At 40.6% G+C, this 23,088-nt stretch overlaps 1 protein-coding gene across 1 annotated transcript in view; it reads right to left on the bottom strand.

Annotated features, from left to right (window-relative positions):
• Agbl1 (AGBL carboxypeptidase 1) overlaps positions 1 to 23,088 on the bottom strand; it is a 693,592-nt gene that overhangs the window by 557,366 nt on the left and 113,138 nt on the right. Inside the window, exon 16 of the mRNA XM_038313425.1 lies at positions 12,620 to 12,773. Coding sequence (XP_038169353.1) covers positions 12,620 to 12,773 — 154 coding nt within the window. The remainder of the gene's footprint in view (positions 1 to 12,619; positions 12,774 to 23,088) is intronic.

The raw sequence follows: 23,088 nt of genomic DNA, 5'->3' as shown, positions 1-23,088 counted from the left end.
GATCCCATGCCCTGTTTCCTTGGAATAATGAAAATCCCAAGGCAGTAAATGGGCACATCTTGGGTTCTCTAATTCTAACCTGCTTTCCTATCTCCAAAGAGACACAGCAGAGCAGTATGTTCTGATAATGATTCTGTGCTCAAGCAAAGCGTTGCCAGACGCAGCACATTCTATCGAGGACGAAAGGAGAAGGCTTAAGAAGGAGGCCAGAGGTGGGAGGTCTAGCATTGCCTCTACTGCCCCTTCGCTAGACTCCCCAAAGTAGACCACTTCCATACTGTAAAATCCAGTGATTAAACAGGATCCCTTGGTTGCCCCTGCCTTTGGGAGGTTTCACAATAAAAATAAAAAAAAAAAAAAATGACTTTCAGAAATTTCCAGGACTGAGAGGTTTTTCACTTGACTTGAGTTTCTGTTTTACATTGCCACTGTTGTCACTTGTAGCTCTCAGTAACAGAAAGCTCTGTCCTCCATACCAGATGACGCATCTCAAACACAGACAAAGGCCAGAGAGGATGGGAAATGATTTGCAAAGGAGCCAAAAGGGGAATTCTGTAACTGTGTATTTTTCCACTCGGTTCTAATTTAAAACCACTTACAAGTGACAACTCCCAACCCCAGGCAGGTGCCTTGTGGTAGCTCATTACACCCTTGGGACCTCATGTAAATCTCTTTCTTTTTTTTTTCCCTGAGAACAGCTATTGTCTTCCAAGGAAAAGCTTTTAGCATAATGGCAGTCTGAATAGAACATTGCTTCTGTAAGACCAATTTTAGAAGAAGAAAAAGAGAAAGGTATTCTTTAACAACTACAAGTGCAGCCTCCTTAGCTCCCTCCACCTTGGCTCCCTGGAAAGAACAGCATGCTAACCGTGGGAGACCCAGGCAGTAGAGTGAGATTATCTCACCTCCAGAGACATATAAAGGTTATACTCTGCTCTTTTAGCTATAATAAGTGCAGGGTGGAGGTTCCTCAGTGGCAAAAATAGCACATCCACCCCCTCATGTACCTTTGTTGTTTCCTGGCTTCTCACCATCCAGTCAGCCAATGGCAGCTCTGCTGGAGGAGAATAGGACCTGCTAACAAGAAGATCACATGTCCCTTTCAGAAAAGGTCCTTAGAGCAATTATCACCTCTCATACTAACTATGAGAGAATGTTAGACAAGACTGTGTTCACATATACGTGTGTACATATATTCATATATATATGCATATATATGTATGTAGCTATGTCCAATTTGGTCAGAAAGTTTCTGAAAAAAAAAAAAAAAACTGAAGCATCCTGTGCAGAAATGCAACTCTACAGAAAAAAAAAAAAAAAATGGGTCTCCGTTTTCTCTGTGCGTAAAGGGATCCTTCAGAATGTGACAGTATAAAGGGAAAGTAGAAGGGTGTACAAAATGCTGGCGGGCTTTGATCACACACATTTCTGGGGAGATTTCTCCTGAAACCGAGAGAAAGGGATGAGATGACAGAGGTGACTTGGAGTCTCCTTTCCAAGTAATCACTTCCCACTCTCCTGGGAGAAGGCTGTTATGAGAGTTTATTGAGCAGTCATCGGCAAAGCAGAGATAAAGACAAGGAGTATAAAAGGGATCAAAAGTCTTGAGTAAGAGTCATTACTACCTAGGGACGTGCGCTGTAAACTACTATTTAGTGGCTGGATTCAGCAGACCAGAAGTTCAAGGCCGGCCTAGACAACTTAGCAAGAACAGCCACCAGAGATTTTTAGTGTTTTGTTTAAAAAGTGACAGCCCAACAGGAAGGGTGTATGTGTGTGTATTTTTTATGTTTTTTCATTATTTCTCAAATCTAACCAGAAGACTTAAAGAGAGCCACTTCATATTAATCAATGGAGCCAGTTATCAAGAGAAAATTACACACACACCACACACACACACACACACACACACACACACTGAATTGTAATTTAAATACACCAAACACAGGTTCAGTCAATTTTATAAAGCAAATACTACTAGGTTTAAATTCACAAATTAATTCCCAACACAGTAATAGTGGCTAAATTTAGTTCCTCCTTTTCACAATTAGACAGATCAACTAGACCAAAAAAATGAAAAATAAATATTTGAGTTAATTGACATCCTAGATCAAATGGACCTAACAAATATCTCAGGAATATTTCATCTAAACACCAAAGAATACATATTCTTCAGAGAAGTCCACAGTATTTTGTTTAAAATAGAGCACATATGAGAACACAAAGCAAATCTGAGGAAATAAAAAAATTAATAAAGCCCTGTATTCTAGCGATACCAATGGAATAAAGCTAGATATCTATAGTAGAAACTATAGAAAGTATAAACAGTACTTTTATAGTATAGAAAGGCCAGACAACAAACTCTTGAATGAAGGAATCAATTTTATTGATGAAATCAAAAGAAAACTTTAAGATTTTTAGAATTAAATAAAAATGATACACAAAGTACTCAAAGCTTTGGGATATGATGAAAGTAATTATAAGAGGGAATTTGTTGCTCTAAGTCCGTTCACTGAAAAAATAGGAGATACCTCAAACAAATCACCAGATTTTCAGTTCTAAGGCATTAGAAAAACAAGACCAAATCAATTATAAACAAGTAGACAAGGATAATAAATATTGGGACGAGAATCAAGGAAACAGAAATGACTGAAACAATATAAGTAATTAAAAAAAAAAAGAAATACACTACTTTTTATAAAAGATAAACAAGATTAGCAAGCCCTTGCTCAAATTAACTAAAACTAAAAAAGGAAGGGAAGACCCAAATTAACAAAATAAGAGATGAAAAAGGAAACATTACAATAGACACTGGGGAAATTCAGAAAAGCATGAGGACATTAAAATTATATTCAACTAAATTGGAAAATCTAAAGGAAGCTGCTTGATATTTAGTTGCATATGACGTATCAAAGTTAAACCAAGAAGAAGAAAGCAATTTAAACAAACCTACAGTAAGCACGAAGGTAGAAGCAGAAATTAAGCATCTCGCAGCAACAAGAAAAAGAAAACCCAAGGCAAGATGGACTCGGTGCAGAACTGTACCAGGCATTAAAAAAGGAGCTAACACCAAAGCATCTGAAAATTGTCCATAAGACAGAAAAAGAAAAAAGCACGTCCAGCCTCTCTCCATAAAGCCATTGTTACCCCAATATCAAAATCAGATAGACACAACAACAATAACAACAAAAATTACAGGCCAATCTCTGAACATGCAGAAATTCTCAATAAATACTTGCAAACCAGATTGAATAACACATCCAAAAGATCATCAGCCATGATCAAGTTGGTATCAGTCCAGGAATCCAGAGATGGTTCAACATATGTAAGTCAATAAGTATAATTCACCACATAAATGAACTCAAGGGCAGAAATCACATATCATTTCAAAAGATGCAGAAAGAAAGCTTTGTCAAACTCCAACATTCCTTCATAATGAGAACCCTGGAGGGAGCATGGGTGGAGCAAACATATGTCAGCGTAATACAGGCCATATATATGATGAAATAGCTATCATAATGTTAAATGGGCAAAAACTTTAAACATCCCCATTAAGGTCAGGAGCAAGACACTCTTGAAATTGCCATTCAGTATATTGGAGTCCTAAATCAACCTATAGAAAAGAAAATAAATGGGATGCAAATAGGAAAGGAAAAAAAGCCAAAGTATCCCTATTTGCATATGATATGATTTTATGAATAAGAAACCCCTACATGCCACCAGAAAATTCCTAGAGCTGAAAAACACATGCAGTGAAGTAGCCGGTTGCAAAATTAACAAACCAATATCAGTAGCTTTCCAATTTACCACAGACAATTATACTAAGAAAGAAATCACTGAAACAATCTCATAAAAGTAACCTCAAAAATACCTTTGAAAAAAACCTAGCCACAGAGCTGAAATATTTAGATAATGAAAGTTTGGGGACACCAGAAGATGCCATTTACAAATTCAATCCAATCTTCCATCAAAATTTCAATGCAATTTTTCACATTTTTTAATTTTAAAATTCAGGTGAAAACACAAGGCCCCGAATAGCCAAAACAAGCCTAAATAATAAAAATAGTGCTAAAAGTATTATCATTCATGATTTCAAATTATATTACAGAGTCACTGTACTAAAAACAGCATGGTACTGAAACAGAAACAGACATAATGGATTGATAGAGTAGAAATGGGAACCCAGATTCAAGTTCACATACCAACAGTCACCTGGTTGTTTTTACAAAGAAGCCAAAGATACACATTGGAGGAAATACAGAAGTTTCAACAATTGATGCTGGATAAACTCAGCTTATATCTAGGTCACACCTTCTGGTGGCAGCCTATATAAAAGGCAAGGAAGGAGGAAGTGTTTGCTCTTTGCCTGTTTGCCTCCACTCTTGTTGGCAATTTCAATTATCCACTGATATTAGAACCTGCTTCTTTAGGATTCTGCTATGTACTGAAGATCAGTTCATATATCCAGCCTCCTGGACAAAACAGCTACTGAATTCTTGGAGTTTCTGTTGGGAGACAGCCATTGCTAGAATAAGCCACTACTATACCCCCTGTATAGTCATTCATTCTATCAGTTCTGTTTCTTTAGAGAATCCTGACTAACACAACACCCACATACATGAACTAAAAATTAATGAGTTAAATTTGAAGGAACTGGAAAAATGACACCAAGGGAGGGAACACAAATACAGAAAGACAGATGCCTCGTTTATCTCACAAATGTGGATCCTAGCTTCAAATCTGTCAAATTATATGTTTAACTTGTAGTAGCTAGAGAAGGCAGGAAACTAGAAAAGGCCATTGTAAAGGCAAGGGAGTTCTTTCAGGGAGGGGAGTGATGGTACCCATGTTGTTTGACGAGAGAAAGGAAAAAATGCTAAGGGCGTTTTAAGCAGGGAGGGGGAATAGGAAGATAGGTAGGAAGAGAAGGTGGAAGGGGGATGACCAACATTGAGGATATTAAAGGAAGCCGCGTGGAAACTCAGTATTTTATAAGTATTTATAACTCCACCTATGAGAGAGAGAGAGAGAGACAGAGAAAGAGAGTGTGTGGGTTGAAATGGAGCTACCCTAAAAGGGGTGTAGGATAGAGAGATGTTCCAGTAGTTATGGGCTGCTAAACAGAAAGCCCAGAGTCAGGCATGATATATCTCCCTTTGAGCTACAGGTAAGGGGAACCTCAGAGACCCCTAAAGAAGACAGACTATTACTGTTACTCTTGGTTGCCACTAGAATTTGATACTGCTAAAGATACAACATCCTTTGACCACAGGCCATGGGAACATAATGACAGCACTGAGCAGGAAGCTTGCCATCTTCTGGGTGGTTTCCATGGTGCTAGAACGTTCTAGATAGCTTGCTGGGGGAAAAACCCAGCAACATGCTTACTAAGCCATGAACCCTGTGAGTTAACATAATGATTGACGTAACAATTATGCTTTCGGGTGAAACAGTCATTTCAACATTACAGGGATAACCAACTGCTTTCTGACTGGATGTAAGGCCCATTACATAGAAGAGAACACATGCCTGGTTCTATAAGCCTGAACAAGAACATGTGACTGGGGAAGACACGGGTTCTCAGAGAGAACCTACTATGATCATTTTGGTAAACAGGCACAGCATCAAGCTCTCTATTAAATATTGCATGTCCCCATGGGTTAATGAGGCTTTCTGTCCTCCTCAGAAAAAAAGATTGCAATGGCTAGTGATTCATACAGCGACTCAAAACCGGTCAAAGGGCAGAGAATGTGGAGTTGTCAGCTCTAAATGGGACATGCACACGGAGAAGAGAGAGGACTGTGGGGGGGGGGTATTGCTCTTGTAGAGTTGAGAGGGATTGTGGTGGGTCGATAAAAACATTGCATGCATTTCCGAAATTCTTAAAGAATAAATTTAAAAAATATACTTAAATCTAAAAGAGGACTGTTTGGGAGATCACTTGGCAAAAAAGCAGTAGAGGGCTTGTCTACCCATGGCAAGGCCATGGGTTCAATTCCTAGAAGAGCGGGGAAGGATGAGGCACAAGAAGAAGAGTAATTTGCACACAAAGGCAGAATATTGTGTGTGTGCGCGCACACGAGGCACACGCGTGGGGGGGCGGGGGCTGAGGGAGGAAAAGGACATGGGATGGGCAGGAATGATTGGGGAAATGGCTGAGTCGAGAAAACTGCCTCTCCAGGTTTGGATAAGTAATGAGACCCAAGACTCCCCTTGCACTTCCACTGGGGTCTGGGTGAATAATGACCACTCAAAACTTTCTTTACTTTGAATTCCTCCCAGTTTCTGCCTAAACTCAGCATCTTCTCTCAGTTCAAATCCAAAAATGCGGACAGAGAGATAAACAGAAATGCTCACATATAAACATTTTTACAAGTATGGGCTGAGGCTAAAACTCCCTCTGCTTGTAGAGTGGCATGGTCAAAAGATGGGTTAATCACAGTATTTATTAATATACAAGATGTTTTTAAAAAACTTAATTAGACTAAGAGTAATTGTGCTTATACCACTAACCAATAAGCACTAGCTTCAGAACGCACTAGAAACAGGTTTTTTGTATCTAAACCTATCCCTAAGCCTGCTCAGGAGCGAGGTGTCTTCTGCCCCATCCTGTTGGAGCATCTGTCCCATCGCGGTAGATTCTACTCACTGCCCATCCTTCGCTCTGTGCGGTACATGTCGACCATGTCATGTTCTCCTTAGATGTATGGATTTTATCAGTTAGGAGGGGCTTGGACTTACTAATAGTCCAAGCTCCTTAGCGAACCCCTTTGTCAGTTGGAAGGGTCTAGACTCCCGAACTCTGCAATGTCTCAAACGTCCCTCATGAACCGCGATGCTAGGCTGGGCTGTTCGTTGTCATACGGAGGGCTTATTTCCATATTGCCTTCACTGGCGCTTTCTCATACGGCCTAATTACTGTTCCGCTGAAAAGGACAGATGCGTTGTGAGAGTCTTGAAGAGCCGCCAGGATCTTGTTTCTAGGGGCTTAAGTCTCAGGTACCAAACCATGAGTCTCCTCTTAGGAGCATTACAGGAAAACATCATCCTCAATTCTCCAAGCAGAAATAAAATATAGAGCTGGCAAATCTGGTGAGTTCTGAACTTTGGCCAAGAAAGTCAGGCAAACCCATTCCAGGAAAAAAAAAAAAAAAAAACGTTTTAAAAGAGAAAAATACTTTAGAAAAATAAATCAAACCAAATAAATGCTTCTGGGAGACTCTCGGGAGTCTACACCCAAGGAAGAAGTAAAAGTAATCAATAAATCATCCTTAGAAATGATCAGTTGTGGGCATTTACAAGAAACGGCCAAGGGAACCAGCCTTGAGGAAGGTTTTCATTGGGCCCCATAGTCGCATTGGTATTCTTTGGGTTTCTAAAACAAAACTCAAGTGATAATCCTACAGAGCTGAAAGAAAACCCTGCACTGCACAAACCCCTCCTCCTGAAAGGTGAGTGGCAGCCATTGAACCAGAACTAGGTTGCATCAGGGCTAACCAACCCGCACCTGACTGAAGCCAGCCTGGGCTCTCCCGGGGAAGAAACAAGTGAGACAATTTAAGCTCACCTGGAGGGAGGCCGGGAGGCAAAGAACCCCGGAGCCTCTGGCTCATTTGCTGTGTTCGAAATCAATACATTGCCTTCTATGGTTCACAGGAAGTTAAGTGGTTTTACTTCTGAATTACAGGCATGGTTAATTGCACTTTGGAGTAGATGGTGTTTACATTGTGTGGGGTTCTTATTTTTACAGACCCGGAGATGGCATTTATGCACCGCAAATGTGCTTCCAGCCATGTGCAGATGGGCAGCACTAATTGAATCCAGTAGATTAAATATAATGATGATGCTAATCATACTGATGAAGTTAGGAGGGAGATATGTTGGGGAGACCCCCCTCCAGGAGAAATTGGAAGGTAATTGGAAGGTGGATATGATAAAGATACATTGTATGCATGCATAATTGTTTCAAACAATAAAAAATATAACAAAAATTTTAATCATATGGCTGTCTGAGTCTTTAGACCCCCATAGACTCAGTATGAGTATCATATGAGCTCTGTTGTGGGATGTGAGGGATCTAAGGAAAGAACACAATCTATACCTTTCCACTCCTATCCCTGGAACAGCGACATAAGGAAGTGAAAAGTAAATAAAATTCATTGGAAGCAGCAAGAGAGCAGGATATCTGGGGTTTCTTTACTATGAGTTGCCACAACAACTACCCTACTTCCTATCAAGTTACACACAAAGTACAAAGGGAAGACCCTGCTCAGGGAGTGAAGCCAGAATACTGGTGCACAAAGCATGAGGAAGGAGTCAACAAGTTGGCTTTGTTTGTAGACTCCGGAGTCAAAATACCAAGGTTGGAAATCTGACACCGCCATTGGTCGTGGTACTGAACCTCCCTGAGTCCCATTTGTCATGCCTGTAGAATGGGATTTGCTGAAATTAATCCTTGAATGAAAGATAACAATCAGCCACTATGCTGGCTCATTTTATGTCAACTGGACACAAGCTGCAGTTGACTGAGGAGAACCACAATTAAGAAAATACCTCCGTAATGATTGGCCAATGGGCAAGTCTGTAAGGTACTTGTTTTGATTAATGATGGATGTGGGAGGGCCCAGCCCACAGGGGGTGATGTCACCCCTGGCCTAGTGGTCCTGAGTTTATAAGAAAGTAGAATGAGCAAGTCACGAGGAGCCAGCCCCTAAACAGCAGTCCTCCATGGCCTCTGCATCACTCCCAGGTTTCTGCCCTGAGTTCCCTCTCTAGCATCCCTCAATGATGGACCCTAATGTGGAATGGGCTGTAAACTGAAATTAACCCTTTCCTTCCCCAAACTGCTTTTGATCAAGGTGTTTTATCAATGAATTAGAAACCCTAACTAAGATAATCATATAACACACACACAATTCAGGGTGGGGGGGTTGTTTATTTTGTTTGTTGTTTGTTTGTTGGTTGGTTGGTTTTCCAGTGAGTGAATGGCAAAATAGGCTGGAATTCTTCTTGTAGGATCTGGAAAAATAAGATGATAATAAAGAAAAGTACCAGCCTTGCCTACCTTCCAATTAACCTTGGATCATCTAAAATCAGATACACAATTTGCAAAACACACTGCAATATGTGAATCCAGGGCCCCTTATCAAAACTTGCTTATTTATTTATTTACTACGGAGGCCCTTACTTTTTAAGTTTTTAATAGACACACAACATGTACATATTTATAAGAAAGTGTGACACTTCAATATGTTTACAATGAGCCATGATCTGGGGGGAAAAAAAGGATTTTTGATGTCTAAAACACCACAAACATTTAGCATTTCTTTAGGGCTGAAATATCAAACCCCTCTGTATTGGCTACTTTCAACTACGACAATGAATTGCTAACAGCTGTGGTTATCTCTGAGCCATGGAACATTAGAACACTACTTAAGTCTGTGTTTGTTTATTTCTCCATTGCTCTCATGAAACACTAACTGAAACCAAACTGGGAGCGAAGGGTTTACTTGGTCTACTGTTCTATGTCACAGTCCGTCCCTGAAGAAGTAAGCCAGGAACTCATACAGAGCAGGAACCAGAGGCAGGAATTGAAGCAGAGACCACAGAAGAATGTGTCTTAGTTGCTCGCTCCCCTTGGCTTGCTCAGTTTACTCTCTCATACAATCCAAGATCATCTGGGCATTGTTCACAATGGAATGGACCCTTCCACATCCATCACGAATCAGTTAATGCCACCACTGTCCTCAGGCCAATTTTATGGAAGCAATTGAGGTTCCCTCTTGTCACCTGACTACGGTTTAGGTCAAGTTGACTAAAGAATTACCGGCAGGGATTATGAGTCTGTGAACTGCATTTTTAGCTTTCACAGATAAATGAGATTATATGGTATTTGTCCTTCTGTGCCTGACTTGACCGACAGTCAAGGCCTCAAATTTCCTTCCATGTTATCACAAATACCTGGTAGAAACTATTTTTTTTTTAGAATTTCAAGATGGTGAAGGTGGAGGATAGGCATCAAACAAAGTCATGGCTATTCTAAGCAGAAAAACGTGGAAAAAATGCATTTATTTATTCATTTGTTTGTTTTACATCCCAACCCCAATTTCCCCTCTCCTCCTATTCCCTCCTCTCCTCCTCTCTGCCTGCTCCCCCCTCATCCACTCCTCCTCCATTGCTCTTCAGAAAAGGGCAGATCTCCTGTGGATATTGACAAAACATAGCATATCAAGTTGAAGGAAGACTAAACACCTACTCATGTATGAAAGCTGGGCAAGGCAACCCAGTATGAGCAATAGGGTATCAAAAGCCAGAAAAAGAGTCAGAGACAGTCCCTGCTCCCGCAGTTAGGAGTCCCACATGAAGACCAAGCTACACAGCTGTCACATATATGGTGAGAGCCTAGGTCGGTCTCATGCAGGCACCTTGGTCGTCAGTTTAGTCTCTGGGAGCCCCTATGTTCCAGGTTAGTTGACTCTGTGGATCAGCTTCTGGTGTCCTTGACCCCTCTAGCTCCTACGATTCCTTCTTCCCTCTTTTCAGCAGGCTTCCCCAAGCTCAACCTAATGCCTGGTTGTGTGTCTCTACATTTGGTTCTGCCAGTTGCTGGATGAAGACTATGGATGGCAACATGAGGGACCAGGTGGGGTGGGGTGAAGGAGAGCACTAAACGAATCAACTGGAAAAGTGGGGGCATTTCAGGGTCAGATAGAAACCTGGTGCAAGGGAAACTCCAGCGAATCTACAAGGATGATCCCAGCTAAGATTCCTAGCAATTGAGAGTATGGAGCCTGAACTGGTCATCTCCTTTGACCAGGCAAAACTACCAGAGGAGAAACTGGGGCACCAAACCAGCCACATAACTTTCAACCTACAGTCTGTCCTGCCTATGGGACATCCTATGGGGTAAGGATGGCCTAGAGTGACCAGCCAATGACAGGTATAGTCTGAGATCCAAGCCATGAGAGTGTGAGCCCACCCCTGACACTGTCTGGAGTGCCAGGACACAGAAGTTGGATGGCCCAGATACCTATGATAGAAAATATGCATTTTAGGTAACCACATAAATAGCAAGCAAAAATCATTCTGATTTGACCAGATGATTGTAAGTGCCCTAAAATCCAAACTCTAAGAAACGGGTCAATAGAAGAAGAGGAGGAGAAAGAGGAAGAAGAGAATAAGAAGAAGAGGAGGAGGAAAGATGAAGAAGGAGGAGGAGAAATAGAAGATGAAGGAGAAGGAGGAGGAGGAGAAGGAGGAGGAGGAGGAGGAGGAGGAGGAGGAGGAGGAGGAGGAGGAGGAGAAGGAGGAGGAGGAGAAGAAGAAGAAGGAGAAGAAGAAGAAGAAGAAGAAGAAGAAGGAGAAGAAGAAGAAGAAGAAGAAGAAGAAGAAGAAGAAGAAGAAGAAGAATTATAAATCAATGGGGGCTGATTTCTGCATGCTATTTATATGATTAATCAAAATATATATCTTTTCTCATGTATCTTTTATGTTCCCCTCCTTAGAAACAGAAGTTGTAAAACACAGACTTACAGGTATCTACTTTCTTAAATAAATAATTACCCAGTGAAGATTGCCCTGGATTACTACTTCCAACTCCCAGGCTCTGCTCATCAGCCAAATAAAGGGTTCTGTGGCTGCTAAGAAATTGCTTTTAAATGCATAAAACGCATAAGAATTGTTTTTAAAAAATCCCTTACTATTCATTAAAGCATTTTAGGGCCTTGTTCATTCAGATGGGACAATCAGTTGTTGATTAGCCAGGTTGTTAAGCATCCACTGTCAGACGCTGATGGGATGTGAGAAATTACGTTTTGTATCTACCCAAGAGTCACCTGAACACCATTAGCACTTCATCAGGTAAGGCGGGATTTTCTGAGGAGAAATTAGCTTGGCTTTTATTCTCCAGTCCTTTCTTTCATCTTCCAAATTTCTTTGCATTGCAAATTGTCCCTCATTCTCTTTTGTTTCCCTCACTGGTAAAAAGTCAGTGACACATATACTTGGGACTCTAGTATTAAGGGGCATCGTGGATCTGTATTTGGGGGGTGTCTGTGTCAACCATATGTCTGAACAGCTGCATAAGTATTCACATGTGAATTGATGTCAATGTTCCTACTGTGCTCTTGATTTGGTGTTGCTTTGATGTCAAGGTTTTGGCTATATCCTCTTAACATTCTCAGACATTCAGATACAGGTACTCGGGTTACTAAGAGAATTCATCAACCAGGGCTCAAAGATTCTGTTTCCTTCCTTCCCATACTGACTGGCTGAGAGTCACAGCACAAGAGCGAAAATGGAGAGAGAAGAGCCTGGATTAGAGATTGGAAAATGTGATTCAGGGGCCTGGTTCTGTCTTCAAAGAGGAAGTCACCATGCCTGGTGATCTGCTCTGTATTCTAGCAGGTCATTTCCTATCCCAGACAGCTAATTCATTTTACCCCATCCTTTCACAACAGAATGACATTAGCATTTACTCTTTGTGTCAAATCAAGAAGACTCAGTGATGTATTTCTATCAAGACAGACAAGTCCGCAGTCGAAAACGGAAGGAGCATTACCAAGACATCAGAGAGACCTCTCAGCCCAGCTTGCAAGAAGAGGATCATAATTCTACTCACGGAACTGCTCCAGATGCTTGGCACTGTTAGATTCAGGAAAGGCAGTGATAGTCACCAACGGGCATGGATTCCCTCCCAGTGTCTGGCAGAGACTAGCTTGCTGGAAGTAGACTTGCCTGGGATCAATGCTTCTCTCCAGAATTTGAAGGTGAGTCTAGAACAGAAACAGAACAAGCATGCAGAGTATTAACACTTACCAATAGCTCAAACAGGAAAATATCTTACATTCACTAAATCTTGCAGTTTTTAAAGTATTTATGCCAACCCAATCTGCCTGATATATGTGGAGCGCTGAGTGATGAGAGGCTGTTCTTAGTTTGGTGAGGCTGAACAGACAGCACTCTCCTGGCATGTATGTGCATAATGGATTTGTTTGCAAGTTGCACTGTAAGAAAGCAAGACATAAAATGTTCTTCTCATCACCACAGCGTGGTTACCATAAAGACGGAGAATACCCAGGGCACTGGAGATCATGAAACCATGAGTCCTGGCAGCATAGAATATACTTGGTTCAGGCACTAAGGAAAAGCTATGAGCATCTCGAAGAAAAGCAAAAAATCATTTACCTATGGGATGCTCAGTTAACAGAAAACTGGCCAATAACAACTAGTGGAAAGCACAACATTACATTAAAAAGGGGGAAACCATTGAAACAAGGACACCTAGTTAACAACCTTGAAGGTAACAACTTTGCCTAATCCTACACCCACCCCCACATTAAACTACCCACCTTTAAGTGGACCTCAAAGTTTCCATAAGTATCCCAGTTATGTGCTTCCCCCTTTTGAGAAGCTGTCAAGATTTTATTATATTCTTTCTCCTTGGTCAAACACACATAGGACAAAGGTCAAGAAGCTGAAGGACCAGGACTCATGGCTTTCCCAAGCTGATTCAGTGCCTACAAACTCATCATGGTTTCTCTGGCCATGGGGTTCCATCACAAACAGTGAGAGGATCAGAGAAAGCTGCTCTGGGAATTCCAAGGACCTCAACCAAGTCCTCTCCATACATTCTGACCACTTGCCTTGTCTGTATTCCTTCCTATGGATTTAAGTTTTTCTTGGTGAACCCTGACCTCGTGTCTAGTGGTTTTGCTTGTTATTCTAAACCAGATAGCACTGCCTTTCCTGGGACACAGTCAAACTTGGATCTGTAATTGAGTCTGCTTTTTAAAGTGTGTGTTTCACTGTGGGTACCTGTGGGTATGTGTATCTACATGCACACACAAATTTCTTGGCTTATGTTTTCTTTCTGCAGAACTAGATACCAGAAGAAATGAATCACTGCTTAGAGATTGATAGTCAAAATGATTTTAATCCAATAGCCCTGCATCTGTCAAGTTTCTGATCACAAGTGGCTAAACAAGGGTTAAACCAACACAACTATTGAAAAACTGGTTTCTAAATAATAATATGACTTTTATTAAAAAAATGAAAGCAAAACAAATATACAAAAGAGGGGTAAATTAAAACAAAATAGTGATTTTTTTTCAGTGCACACACAGAGCCATGTATCAATATTTGATTCCTGAAAATAAAAAGCATTAAGCATTAAGCACAACAGGAAATCCAAGTGAGAGGGAGGTGCTTGGGTCATACTGCATTTACATTCTGACTATGGCTTTGTAGAGACTTAAATAAATACTTAGTAAATACTTAGCCTTCTCATGACTCAGTTTTTCATTTTTGAAGTATGTACTAAAATAATATTCCCTGCGCCATGCAGTGGTTGCTAAACTTCAGGAATTAAAAAAACAATGTAAGAAAAGCATCTGTCGCCAAGTGACACAAGCCTATAGTCCCAGCACGTTAGGAGGCTAACAATTTCAAGACCTGCCTGGTCTACAGAGTTCAAAGTCAGCCTTGGGAATGCAACATGACTCTATCTCAAAATAAAAAAAAAATTGAAAAGGATTTCTTTTATTTTTTGAGATTCTAATATAATTAAATCATTTCCCCCACACTTCCCTTTCCTCCCTCCAAACCCTTCCATATACCCCTCTTTGCTCTTTTTCAAATTCATGACCTCTTTTTTCAATAATTGTCATTATGGATCTGAAGAAAGATAAATAGATCAACAGGCAGGCAGGCAGACAGACAGACAGACAACATATAGATAGATAGATAGATAGATAGATAGATAGATAGATAGATAGATAGATAGATAGATGATAGATAGATAGGTAAGTAGGTAGGTAAGTAGATAAATAGATGATAGATAGATAGATAGATGATAGATAGATAGATAGATAGATAGATAGATAGATAGATAGATAGATAGATAGATGATAGACAGACAGACAGACAGACAGACAGATGAGATTGTTAGGAGATACATTCTCACACAAAAAACTTTCCAACCCTCTCTGAGATGAGACTGTTAGGAGATACATTCTCACACAAAAAACTTTCCAACCCTCTCTGGCTTTTACAATCTTCCCAACCCCTCTTCCCACAATGATCTCTGTTCCTTAGGTATGGGAGCTGTATTCTAGATGAATCATTTGGGATTTGAGTCCACAACTCTGCATTTTGGTTTGCTGTGGTTTCTTTAATGGTCTCTGTTGCAAAGAGAAATCTCTCCTACCTTGATGTGGTATGAGAACTACAGTTATTGGGCTAGACCCTGGAGAAGAGCGTGCAGGACCCGGCTAGGGAGAGAGGTGGGATGAAGTGGGTTTTGTTTTTTAATGTTTTATATGTTTGCCTAAGGCGGTGGCTCAGTGGTAGAATGCTTGCCTAGCACGTGCAATTCCCTGGACTCAATTCCTAGTACTGAGCATAAAAAGTAATGACCTAAAATAAAATGAAAAATAAAAACAAGGTCTGGAGAGATGGTTTCATGGTTAAGAGGGTATACTGCTATTGCAGAAGACACAAGTTCCATTCTAGCACCCATGTAAAGGGCTTCACAGGTCTGACACTCCCTTCTGCACCCCCATGGGCAACTGCTCTCATGTGCACAATCCCCTGTACAGACACACGTGCATATATAACATTGCTTAATTATCATGTAGGAACACTCAATGTGATCTGCTATTGTTGGTGACACAATATTAAATTCAACCACGTTATCTTTAATAACTAAAACTGAAGCATTGGTGGTATGTAAACACTCAAAATTTGGAGAAACAACTCAAAGAAAATAATGTTCATGCTGTACATGAAAACAAAGGATAGGCTACAGCGAACCACAGAAATGAACAGCTCCTCAAATGACAGCCATAACCAAATATATTGTAAGTATAAATGGGCTAAATCAGTCTTATTAAATGACAGAAACATTCAGATTACTGTTTTTAACATTCTAACGCATGTTGTGTACAGGAAGTGTTTTGGAAAGCAGCTCTGTATATATGAGAAACACTCCTAAATTATCTCTTTATTTTGTTTGCCCGTACTCTAACATTTTAAGGGAGAAATATTGGCTCTAAGAGGAGACGTAAACATAAATTAAAGTAGGCAAGGCAACAGTAATATATGACAAAGTCATATTCCAGATCAAGTGCATTAAATGGGATTTTAAAATCGTATTTTGATAAAGGGCACAATTCACAACGAACATATAAAACTCATAAATCTTAAGAATCAAATAACATGGCTTTGAAATATATAACACAGCAGAAAAAGAAAAATGACAGCAGGAGTGAGTGGGAAATTGTAAAACGGCTTCACAGCCTTGGGTAAACAGAAGAGGCAAAACCCACTGAACAGTGTTGCCACTACATAGTTATGTTAACGGGGAACATGGTTTAGTTAATTATTCTCAAACATCCATGAAATTGGAGTATCAATTAGTCATATATATGAGGCTATTAAAATTCACTACATTTCAACAAGAAGAAAAATGATATAAACCACATTTCCCGATCATTATTAAGAGAAATTAGAACTAAGTTAAAAAAAACGGTTTGAAAATAGCAAAAATTGAAACAACGGATTGGGAAACAGAAAAACATTTTCCTAAGAGAAGCTTGATGTGGGATGTCCTTCTGTATATGTGTTATGTGTTGCTTTTATTGCATAATGAATAATTGTCATTATTACTGGATAATCGGCCAGTGGCTTAGTAGGGTAAAGTGAAGCAGGAAATCTGAACAGAGATTTAGAGAGAGAGAGTAGGCAGAGTCAGACAGATGCCACGTAGCTGCCAGAGGAGAAGAACCTGGAATCTTTCAGGTAAGTGACAATACACAGATTATTAGACACGAGTTAATTCAAGATGTAAGAGCTAGCTAGAAATACACCTGAGCCATTGGCTGTAATTAATATAGTTTCTGTGTGATTATCCAGGTCTGGATGGCTGGGAAATGAATGAGCAGTCTCTGCCTACAAAATGGCATTCATACATTTGAACCTAAGCCACATGGCCAGCCACACACTTTGGTCCAGGTGCTTGTATGCCCCTGTGGGGTTAGGAGGAAAATAGCTGAGAGCATGCCTGCTGCTCAGCACCCCTGCCTGGGCAAGCAACTGGATCTGGTCTGCTAGATATGCACAGACAGGAAAGCATGGTGGATTCCTGCCGCCATACATGGAGACATTTCCAGGCCATGCAGCATGCTATATGGCGGATTTAGCTTTTACTCAGATAAAAAGGGTTTATGTGCTGCATGGCGCTTCCCAGAGTTGAGGTGGTGAGCACAACACCCACCGAGCAGACTCAGAGCTGGTGGTAAATGTACCTCCTCCATATTAAAAGGCCAAGGGGGCTAGAGACAGTATCCAGGGCTGCTGCAACCACATTGCTTACCATTTTAAAACGCTTCTTGTCAGAAAAGGATTTCAGACACACAATAGGACAGATTTAGTCATAAAAGACCTTTAAATGAGACATGATGTGTTTAAAAATGTACGTAGGTTTGGGAGAGAAAGGAGTAAGAGTATAGACAGTTATAAAAAGAAGTAAAGTCTTTAAAGAGACAGTAAAAGTAATATAAAAGAGTACAGACAGTCATATATTAAAGGAGTAAAGGAAAATAAGCCAAGTAAAGATGGGAAATACACAGAGTCTACATTATGTTTATTATTTTGTTCTCTTTGAATTTTTTTTGTCTGTTAATGGGCTAAGTACAGAGAGACATTTCATTGTACAGGCTGCTAAGCTAAACCAACATTTACATTTTAAAGGTATCTTGTTTTCAAAATTTGAGTCTAAAAATATGTTACTTTAAAAAAGAGGTTCTGCTTTGGTTTCCACAGAAGATGAGAACCTGTGGATTCCTTCCAGACTAATGTGGTTTGATGGAACAAGACCCTCTGAAAGGTCTCTGTGAACCCTAACAATACTTTGTCCAACAAACAGCAGGAAACAATTTGGAGAAAACAATGCCTAAATTCCCAAAATGATTGCTTGTAGATGTTTGTTTTCATTTAAAGGGGAATATGATATAGAGAATGAATACTTTGCATTGGTTTGTACGGATCTTGGTCTAGTTAAGGTCAAACTTAAGATCAATTTGTTACATTGCGTATATTGTATTTCTGCTTTTATTTATGGTCTTATGTTTATATAACTTATATAGTATCTATGTGATTATTGAGGTCTTGGAAACCAGGAAATACAGAACCTTATTAAGAAATTTATATTCCAAAAAGTAAACTAGTCTTAGGTTATTATTCCAAGCCCTGTTATAAGAGTTAGATGTGTCAAGATGCAGATTAATATTCAGGTGTTTGCTTAGTATTTTCAAAAGCAAAGAACCTTCCCTGAAGCCTTTCCCAAAGTGCATTCAGTGGAATGCTAATAAATGCTGGACTATCTAGTGAGCTGGAGGAGGTGAGTCATTCATAGCCCAAACACTGGAAATGGTGAGTTAAACAATATGAAAATATCTTCATGACAAGGAACTTCTCAGCTCCTTACTATGTACACATGTACTGTGAGTGCCAAGAATAAAGACCGGCACTCAGTGCTTCATGAATCTATATGATCACTAGACTCCTTTTTTTCTGTAAAGATTTCAGGGGGGGGGGCTTGCAAAATAGCTCACTGGGTTAATGTGCTTGCTGCCCAGCCTGAGGACCTGAGACCCCAAGACCCACATGATAGAAGGTGAAAACCTCCAAGTTGTTATCTGACTTCCACGTGTGAGCCATGGTCCATGTGAGTACATGTGTACACACACACACACACACACACACACACACACACACCACACACTAAATAATACATTAATGTAATTTAAAATTTAAAGATTTAGAAATTTGGAGTGCTACAGAATACACTTTGGGAAATATCATTGTTCAAAATAGTTCTGTGCATCAAACTCTATCTTTCATTTGTCTTCTCATTTCCTTATAGCCACAAGGGTCCTCCCTGGGATGGACTGGGATGATTGACAGTCTGTCAAGGAAAAGCAGTGATTATCTTTTTGTGTTACAACTCACTCACAGAAATCTAGTCGCTGATACCAAACAACAAAATAATTAATGACATGACAGGGTTGCAGTTCAGCTCGGTGTGCGAGAACATCGGCTTGCCAAGCCTGCAGGAGACCCTGGCTTTACTAGATGGCACTACTGGGTATCATAATGATGTATTAACAATTAAATCCAGGTTTGAGAGCTCAGGTATGGGAGGCAAGTTCAGCTTTCGATTTGTCTATGGAAGTCATCAAATACAACTGCTTGTGAGGCAAAGGGGACAAAGACATTATCGTGCCAGGGAACTTGTCCTTCCCAGGGCGCTTCAACTTGCTGCCCACCAGCGAACACAGAAGTGACAGGCTTGAACTCTGTTCATTTGTATTTCATGTGTAATTATCACTGGCATTACAACCTTCCAAATGCCTGCTGCTACATATTCATGTAAACTCATTCCCATAAACCGTGATTTTCCCATACCCATCTCCCATACCTCTCAGTCACATATTTGTCCCTTTGGACCTATCACCTACTGTGCACCAAATATGTAACACCTCCAGCTCCGGGGGGGGGGGATTATTTTGGTTCTAGTCACAGGGGCGATGACTAGTAGTCAACCAATAAAAAGATTCTGTGGCTTTCCTTTTGCTCAAATGACTTCATCTTGATCTCCAGCTGAATGCCTCCACCTAGGGTCTAGAAAGGCTTTCTTAATTGGATATTGTTGGGATCCTTGATGGGAGAAGCAGGGCCCATGAATGCAAGTGCCAAGTGATGCTAATTACAGCCCTGTGGAAGCCACAGGGGTGGCTTTCTTTGTGAAAGTGGTACTGAGTTCAAAGAAATTGCTGCCACCCCAGAGAGGCTGGCTTCTTAAAGAGAAAGACCCGTCTGCATGGGGGAATCAAGCAGATAACCTTAGCCTGGGGCTCCGTCCTGAGCTTCTCCACAGACTCCTTGGCTTTCTCAAAGTTTCCACAAAAGCCATTCCCTGACCCCAGCAGGCTACTCCGCTGATGGCCACTTACAAAGTGGGAAGCACTGCACTCAGGAAAATCATCTTTTCTTGTTGTGATCCCCTAAGAACTGCACTTTCCGGTGCCCTAATTTAGGGAGAGAAAAAAAAAAAAAAGCCCACCCCTAAGGACATGGCCTATTTTATTTTTTGCCCTGCTTACTTCACTCGGCACGTCAATACACTCAGCAGATAATCAGAAGGTCTCATCCCAGAAACAAATGACATCTTTACGTAGAAATCGAAGCTGGAGAGCACACCGGAAGTCCCACACAAGCTTTAGCCAAGTGTCCATCTGATGAAACCAGTCGCCCTGGCTTAAAGGGGCTCACCTAGGAAACACCCTACCACCGAGAGATATCCTCCCACTCCAGGGACTTACTCTAAGCGCAAGGGCGACATAAAGAGGCCTTTAATATCCTTTATCCATTAAAAAGTCAAGGTAATAAGTAACCACTATGGTAAGGACGTCGTTAGCCTTGTATTTATTTCCTTGTGCTCTTCAATTTGATCTTTAAATACTTTCCATCCTAGTAGAGATTATGGAATGGGCAGCCGATGACTCTAACAGGGAACATGGTTATCACAGAAAGCAGTCAGTGCTCGAATGGTTACCAACTAGAATCGATTGCTGGGGTAGGCACTTCTAAACTTCCGTCTATCACTGATCTTAAATTCCTAACAACCTATATAGCAGTGGCATTTTTGCTTCCATTTTACAGGTGTGAAAATTAAGTTAGGGAGAAACGTAAAACTTTATACACAGTTACAAAGCAAGAAAACAGACCCTAGAGTCATCCATGGCAAGCTGACTTTTGAAAATTGTTTTTATATTGTGACTCTCAGGGTGTATGCTTTCCTGGGAAGATGTCACAAGACACATGTACTCCCCCCAGAGGAATAGAGGGTACTGACAGACCAGACAAGTGACTCTTGCCCAAGACCAGCTTGCTGGACCAATGAATTTGTTGGGGTTACTTAACAGATGTGTGGGTGACTCAAGGCTGGGGTACCACCGAAGAGTACCCAGTCTCAGTCAGCCTTCAATTTCTTATACACCCCCAAGACCACATGCAGTAAGTGGGTGACGGAGTGAAGACATGTCTCATGAAAGGGAATGGTGACTCTCCCTCTTTGATGAAGGAACTAACATCCTTTTTACTAGTGTGTCATAACCCAGTTGGCTCTTTGTTGCTCTTACTTCCTTGCCTTGACTGTTGGCCAAGATGGTCTATAGCTACCACCTTTTTTTTTTCTTTTTTTTTGGTTTTTCAAGACAGGGTTTCTCTGCAGCTTTTTTAGAGCCTGTCCTGGAACTAGCTCTTGTAGACCAGGCTGGCCTCGAACTCAGAGATCTGCCTGCCTCTGCCTCCCGAGTGCTGGGATTAAAGGCGTGTGCCACCACTGCCCGGCTAGCTACCACCTTCCTTATCACTGCCAGCCTATGTAGATAAAAGATCTCAATGGCATTCCATCTCCTCACCTCCTAGTCCATGCAAAATTGTCTGGAAGTCTCATTTTCAGGCAGCACCACTGCTCCATATAAACCCCCCATGTTGTCCTATCAGGACTTTAACCATCAACACTAACATACCCGAGCAGTCTCTTCATTTACCTCTGTCTTGATATGACTAACTGAAGCCTAACACTTCATTTGCTTCAGAATTTTAATATCCTACTTCTTTCCCTTAGCTTTATTTTAATGGTGTAATTTGGACAATTTTCCAACAGAATTCCAGGCAAGCATCTGGAAGATATCAGTTGGAAAGGACAAAATAGTGATTCTCTTATTACCAAAAAAATAATGGTTTTAAAAGTTCAAAGCTATATTCACAGTAAAAATTTCCACCATACAGTCCTTTCCGATAAAAATGTTTGCAATTATTAAACATAATCATTGTTATAAGAGATTCATAATTCCACATGAAAAATTATTTCACCCCCTCAACATAAACCTCAAGTCACATAGAGTTAATTCTACCCTTGGGGCATCCTTCACAATAGGTTGTCATTGGTCAATTGGAAAAGAACTGTTTCAGGACATGTCCAAAAATAAAAATGACCAGTGTGTATCCCAGAACACACTCATTCTGTTGGTGGTGGGAGAAGGGGTTTCACAAGTGAAACCATAGAGTCTGTTTATGCATCTATAAATGTGACAAGTGTATCAGCGAATCTCTCAAACTCCTTTAAATGTTTTATAGTCAACTCTATCAAGGGCCTCCTCAGGGTCGAAGGTAGTCTAACAAAGGTGCATTTGTAGGGGCAGGGGTGTCCTAGGCCCACGTCTCTTCCTCCAGTGGAAAAAGCAAACAGTTGTGCAAAAGTGCATCTCCTTCCCCAGCAGTTATATTTCATATGCAGGGTTTCACAATCAAGACAATACCAACATGGGAAGACATGCATGGATCCCACCTGTTGTGCATCCCCAAAGGCAACAAGCATGTCTTGCAATAGGCATGGGCTGTTTTAGCATAGTGTGAGATGTGCATTCCTTAAACTAACTTCTTGAGCTCTCTGGGGGTGATAAACAAATAATACTAGTTGTGTTTCTTCTGCAATCTGGAAAACAGTAAAAATATCTCTGCAGGCAAGACAACATATGGAAGGAGGGACAGCTGCAATCCTTGAAGAGCTTAGCCAAGTGGTTTCAGTGTGCCTGCTCCATGAGAGATTTTTATTTATACCAAAGCATTCTTTTTGAATGGCTGTTATCTTGTCCTTTTCTTTATTACAGCCTTAAAATGAAAATGCTCAACCTTCAGGCTAGATGCTCTATACAGGTATATACATAATATTGTGACTATGTCAGTAGAATTGTGTATTAATACACAGAATTAAAGCATTTTGTGGAAGATATTGTAGCTCATTATTCCAGAGGATAGTCATGAAACAGCAAGGGGAAAGTATAGTCTGCTAACTTGTGGAAATGATAGGAAAGGGCATGGTCTAGCCATCAGTTTACGGGAAGTTGTCTTATAAATAATTTTATAAGGGATTATGTAACTGTGAGTCTGGCTTATGCTGTACTCTATACATAAATAATCATGGCCACTGGACAATCTACGTCTGATTCATAGACACAGAAT

This window comes from Arvicola amphibius, chromosome 12, assembly GCF_903992535.2.
Source record: "Arvicola amphibius chromosome 12, mArvAmp1.2, whole genome shotgun sequence".
Classification (NCBI taxonomy): domain Eukaryota; kingdom Metazoa; phylum Chordata; class Mammalia; order Rodentia; family Cricetidae; genus Arvicola; species Arvicola amphibius.
The sequence above is the reverse complement of the archived record's forward strand: the minus strand, read 5'-3'. Positions and strand labels throughout refer to the sequence as shown.